This window comes from Hyla sarda, chromosome 3, assembly GCF_029499605.1.
Source record: "Hyla sarda isolate aHylSar1 chromosome 3, aHylSar1.hap1, whole genome shotgun sequence".
In the NCBI taxonomy this organism is placed as follows: Eukaryota; Metazoa; Chordata; class Amphibia; order Anura; family Hylidae; genus Hyla; species Hyla sarda.
The window spans coordinates 327,909,265-327,912,300 of NC_079191.1; the positions used below are offsets into that span (position 1 = coordinate 327,909,265).

Here is a 3,036-nt window from a genome sequence, read left to right on the forward strand (position 1 = left end):
ATAAAGTCCCATTCGTACAGCCACCTTGCTATATGTTACAGGAGCCGCGTCTCTCACTCCGGGAGTCCACGCTTGTGTCCTCAGCAGCCCTTGCTGTGCCCGCCTGGCACTGGACACGGTGTCTCCCCCCTCTAACAGCCACTTCTGTCTAGGGGAGAGCCCAGATTATTCTGTTTCTCTTCCTTTTAAGGACCCTTCCCCTTTCTGCTGCCTCATTGATCAGTCCACAGGTGGAGATTTCTGCAGGATCAGTGTGGGAAATGCACCCTTTCCTTGCCACACTGTCACATATCCCCCCCCTCTGCTCAGACCACTGGGGATGAGCACTTGTCTTCAAAAGACAGTGCACACACGACCATGCATCTGTCCTTCTCTTTGGTCGAGTTAGCTGAAGTTGGTCCACTTTCTTCAACCTTTTGAGGTGGTAGTCCAGTAGAATGGTTGCTTTAGTAACACTGTCCTTTGTGCCCAGGAATACAAAGGGGACCATTCCCTCGTCTTGGGAGCTCTTCTTATTACTCTCAACTCTCACTCTGACAACCGCTGACTGGTCGACAACCTTCTGAATGTGCCTTCCTTTCTTCCCAATGACTTTTCCCACCAAGTTTCGGGGAACCCACATTACCACCTCAGCCAACTCCAGGTAACTTCTTGCCTTCTTCACAGCATCTTGGTTCTCACCATACACATGACACGTACATGTATCTTTATCAAGAATAACAGCAGTCACCCCAGGGATTCTCCTTGCTTGTTGTATATTTGTGCCATGAGTGCCGATTACTGAGCGCATCAAGTCTTTTCGTACATCAAACTGCACATGGAATCTAGACACTGACAGACATAAGCTTTCCAGATTCTTTCTGGCTTCTTTGATTCTCGATATCACAGACAATTTTGTTCGAAGACTTCGGAAATGGATGTTACCCAACATGTTCACCCTCTGAATGGTAACTTCATTGTCAGACAAGATGACCAGCTGGGCATTCTCTGAGTCATAAGACACCGAAAAGGCTTCCACTGCCTTTGAAAAGTCTTTATGAGCCGATTCCTTTACGCACATCTGCTGCAAGTCTTCAGGAACTTTCAGCTTCACTTTATAGAAACTGTTCTTCACAACTGGTGTTCCAAAGACTTCCTTGGAGCCTCCTACCTTCTTCATGTTGCTCACGGCAACGCCCTGGACACTGGCTGCAAACAAGGTAGTCCTTTCAGGCCTCTGCCTTCTCTCACCAAAGGCTGGACTGTAGTGTGAGCTTCTCTGGCCCCGACCATCCATGTCTGTACCGCCTTTATTTTTCTGATCACGGACTCTGCATCCAGACTCCGGAGCTTCTTGTGAGACTTGCTTCAGCTGCTTTGTTTCTTGAGCCCTTCGCTCAGACTCTGACACTTTTAGAGGAGGCATCTCCATCTCCAGCAGCTTCTTCTGCAGACTCTCGGTTTTCATTCTGAGTTCTTCATACAACTGAGCAATTTGCGCTTCAAGTCTCCCAACGGCAAGTTTCTCTTTGTGCAGTTCTGCTGCAGCCTGGTCACTGCTTTCTTTTAGGACCTTCATGTCCCCTTCCAGCTTTAAGTTTTTCTGCTGCTCACTCTTGAGTTTAGAGGAGTTCACCTTCTCTCTTTCTAGCAATTCTGTCAAGTTATTGACAGTATCTTCCAGGGACAGCAGTTGTTGTCTCATCTGCTCATTGTCTTTACTCAGTAGCTCCATCTCGGACACTTTCTGCTCATAGACTTTTAGCTGAGCCTCTTGTTTGGAGATCTGCCTTCCCAGCGAATCCAAGGTAGCTGCATGAGACTTAATGTGCATTTCGTTCTGCGCCTCCAGGCTCTGCACCTTATGAGCCATTACCACTTTCTCATTCTCAAGCTCTTCCATGGCTACCAACCTAGCCTGGTGATCACTTTGTAGAGCCCGATATGCCTCAGACAGAACATTCACTTCTTCCTCCTTGAGTGACAACTGCTGGACCAGCCTCTCCAATTCGCTCTCCTTGCTGGTCACATGACCCTGGGAGCGGAACAGCTCATCCTGCAGAGCCACAAGCTCACTTTGGTGGATCTCCATATCTTTCTGCATCTGAAGCTTCGCTTCTTTCTCTTTCTTCAAGTCTACAAGCGATTTTTCTTTGTCCTCCATCAGGTAATACACCTCTTCTTCTTTTTGTGCCAATTTTGAAGAAATCATCTGTAAGGTTTCTTCAAGATTCTGGATCTGCTCTCTTTTCTTACAAAGTCCAGCTCGGTTTTTCCGAGATCTCTTACTTACAGTGGTCTCTTCACTCTCGCTGCAGGAACTTGAGACATTCTCTTGTCTTCTGACCGTCACCTGTTCTTGGCCTGTCTCTTCCTTTGAGCCAACTTGATCCAGCTCTTCTCCTCCTTTAGGAGTTGTCTTCCCGTTTGCAAGGGACTTGGTCCCATGGGCCTTAGGGTAGTTCCTGGACAGTTTCTCGCTGTCTCTCTGCTCACTCGCAGACTTCTCTTTCACTTCAACATTATCTCTCTGCTGTCCAGCAGAGACATCAAGGGCCTTGGGGTCTGCAACAACATCTGGTTTAATGGTTCTACCTTCCCAGTCAGGATCCATCTCTGGTTCAGATGTCACATTTCCTTCACTCAGGACTCTGTCAGTGACAGTAAGCGCAGCACCCGGCTCCACATGTACTTTCTTCAGCACTTTTGCTTTATCCACAGCCATCACTGTAGCTTCCTTTTCGGCCACCATCTTCCCTTCTAGATGGCCATGCAATTTCAGCCCCCCTTTTGACTCATCTTTAACTTGAGGATGGAACCTATGTTCCAGAACCTGCTCCGTTTCTGGTTTTACTGAAGACTCTGTTTCAGTCAGAGGCACACTCTTCACTTGAGTCTCCGGATCCTCTTGGACTTGACTCACAGTCTGTTCTTCAGCTCTCCCAGCAATCTGGCAGACCCCTACCTGACATGTGTCTAGTGACTGCTGATACTCCCTGTCCTTAGCCTCTGCTGAGTGACTCTCACCTAGTGTGTGATGCAAGTCAAGTGTTGTGG

General features: G+C 48.0%; 1 protein-coding gene across 1 annotated transcript; it reads right to left on the reverse strand.

Moving 5' to 3' along the window:
* Positions 1-274: 274 nt before the first annotated feature.
* On the reverse strand, positions 275-2,726 carry LOC130360788 (desmoplakin-B-like; the record flags this gene model as incomplete). The annotated part of the gene is made up of 1 exon (XM_056563356.1): positions 275-2,726. A coding segment is annotated over exon 1 (2,430 nt), but the record flags the coding sequence as incomplete, so codon positions are not given.
* Between the last annotated feature and the right edge of the window lie 310 nt (positions 2,727-3,036).